The sequence below is a fragment of the Nanorana parkeri genome, unplaced genomic scaffold (assembly GCF_000935625.1).
Source record: "Nanorana parkeri isolate BGI_ZX_2015 unplaced genomic scaffold, ASM93562v1 scaffold758, whole genome shotgun sequence".
Classification (NCBI taxonomy): domain Eukaryota; kingdom Metazoa; phylum Chordata; class Amphibia; order Anura; family Dicroglossidae; genus Nanorana; species Nanorana parkeri.
In genome coordinates, this window is record NW_017307026.1 from 141,103 (window position 1) to 143,476 (window position 2,374).

At 39.0% G+C, this 2,374-nt stretch overlaps 1 protein-coding gene across 1 annotated transcript in view; it reads right to left on the minus strand.

The window, feature by feature from the left end:
• DIP2B (disco interacting protein 2 homolog B) overlaps positions 1–2,374 on the minus strand; it is a 181,664-nt gene that overhangs the window by 12,230 nt on the left and 167,060 nt on the right. The window contains exons 29-32 of the mRNA XM_018564543.1: positions 1,732–1,841; positions 1,385–1,515; positions 1,060–1,228; positions 602–772 (exon numbers count right to left, since the gene is read on the minus strand). Of these exons, the coding sequence (XP_018420045.1) occupies positions 602–772; positions 1,060–1,228; positions 1,385–1,515; positions 1,732–1,841 (581 nt within the window). The remainder of the gene's footprint in view (positions 1–601; positions 773–1,059; positions 1,229–1,384; positions 1,516–1,731; positions 1,842–2,374) is intronic.

Consider the following 2,374-nt stretch of genomic DNA (forward strand, 5'->3'; position numbering starts at 1 on the left):
ATATAATTATATATATTTAGGCTTTTCTTGCATTATATGCCAGAGCTTCTGGATGTGCATTTGGCTGTTTGGGGGTGTAAAGGAATGATTTGCATGCATCACCCCCTGTCCTTAAAGAAGGAATAATCCTCTTATCACTGGGATATGTGATGGAATGATACACATAATTACCTTCTGTTTTAAGAATGTTACTATGCTACACATTGATTTGGTTGGAGGGCTTTTTGATTCCATTAGTCCCTTCTTGCCATAACCTGTATAGTTATACTGTCAAGATAGGTTGGAATAAGAAGAATTCACTATTGTTATATGTAACCGGCTTATGTTTTACGTTCGCTGGTCATTTTGTTAAAAGAGAAAGCAGAATCTATGCAGCTATTCAGTTTAAAGAGAAATCTATTCTGCCTCTTGTGTTTAATACAATAACATGTCCTCCTTTCATCCCAACAGGAACAGAAGCTGCCTCTTCACATCTCACTTGTATATGGATTTGGCAGTGCAACATGTCTGCATATTTCTACACTAAGCATTGTAAATCAGAAATGTATTCATTCTTTTACACAGCAGTCTTGCTTCCCTTACCAGTAAACCTACAGCTTACCTGTAAACATATAGCAGTATTTACTCTTGATCCAAACGTGGTACTGACAGCACGAGGTGAAAGACCAAGGTCTTTGAAAAGCTTCGAAAAGGAATATGTGAGAGCAACTCTTGGACGTTCTTCTGCCACCACTACGCAGGTCCGCACATAGGACAGGTTTATACCTTTTGTCTACAGAAGGCAATAAGGCATAATGAATAACAGAACTAGGTGGATTTACATAGCTCAAGGCTTTCATATTATTTATCATCATCCTAAGCATTATGGTACTGAAATGTACAAAGGACTATGCCGGGCAATTCATCTGAATGTTTATCATGAGCCAACAAAGGTTGCCCAAGACACTACTTCCCTCAGGCATCTTAAACAATAAGACCAAGTATAAACTGCTTATAAGTTTCTCTACCAGCATGAGCACAACTCATGCACATGGTTTTAAATTGTACTTGGCATATTACCTTCAGCACCTCAATCTGGTTACCGAGTCCCTTAGAGCACATCTCCATTACAGAATAAGAACAGAATGTGTCCCTAATCTTGTACTGACTAACTGCGGACAGCCACAGGCAAAGGTTGGTTTCCAACTCCATAGGAGGAATTAATATAGACTGATGACCAGAGTAAACACTGCGGAGAAAACAAAAACATACAATATCAATAATATGTCTATCTTTTACACAGAGAGAAAACTAAACTTGTTTATGCCGTAGTGTAGATGGAAGAAACATCTAATTGTCGTAAAACTAAGGATAGCGAACTGTGTAATCCTAATCTCCAACCAACCTGCAAAGGCACCAAAGTACAAAGCCAAGCCCACAATATGGATCCAGACAAATGGCGATCTGACGAGTGGAGTACAGCTCACATTGCAGCTTTATCGCCCGGCAAAGTGCATTTACAGCTCCATGGGACAGCTGCAAGAGAATTGAGGGTTCGATAGTGATACAGATCATAGATTTCCTTTTACATTCATCAATTTACATTTTGGTTAGTAAATATTCAAAATCATATTAGTCTTCACTTTGCAATACATCCATGTAGACAGCTGAAGAACATCTCCTGTTAACATTCATGAATGTGATTTCGATGCATGAGCACAGAAGAAACAAAATTCATGGAATTGCACCTACCTTGACCCCTGTGAGCATGCCTGTGGTGCTAACACTGAAATCGAGGTAGGCCAGCATTTCAGGTGTAGGCGGCTTATACATCAGAGGTATTCGCTTTCTGGGCAAATCATCTGGAATGAAACATATGCAGATTTTACTCTGAGCTCATCCTAGTAAAGACATATAAATCTCTGTTAAATGTTTTTGTCATCCTCATTTGCATCTGTCAGAGCTTACAGACATCCTACTTATCCTACTGCAGTCCCTAAATCGTCTTTAGGCACCTCAGCTTGCACATGTATACACCTTAAGGACTAGAGCATTTCTGATATGGGACTACTGATTCGACAAATAACTTTATCATTGCACAAACGTTGAATGCGCTTGCATTGCCATTACTAGGTAATGGCACCCCAAACGCAGCTGAGCAAATGCGTTTTTCCTCGTGAGAATGTGGTTTAAAAAAAAAGGTGGAACACGTGTCACCATATTTGTGACGTACTACTCTTCCACATTTGGTGCATGTCTAGGGACGCAATGGGATGAACGCCAAATGCAGGAAACAAAGTGCCACAGCGATGCACACTCCCACTACGCCCACAATTACGTAATAAAAAAAAATATATATATATATATATATATATATATATATATATTTGTTTTT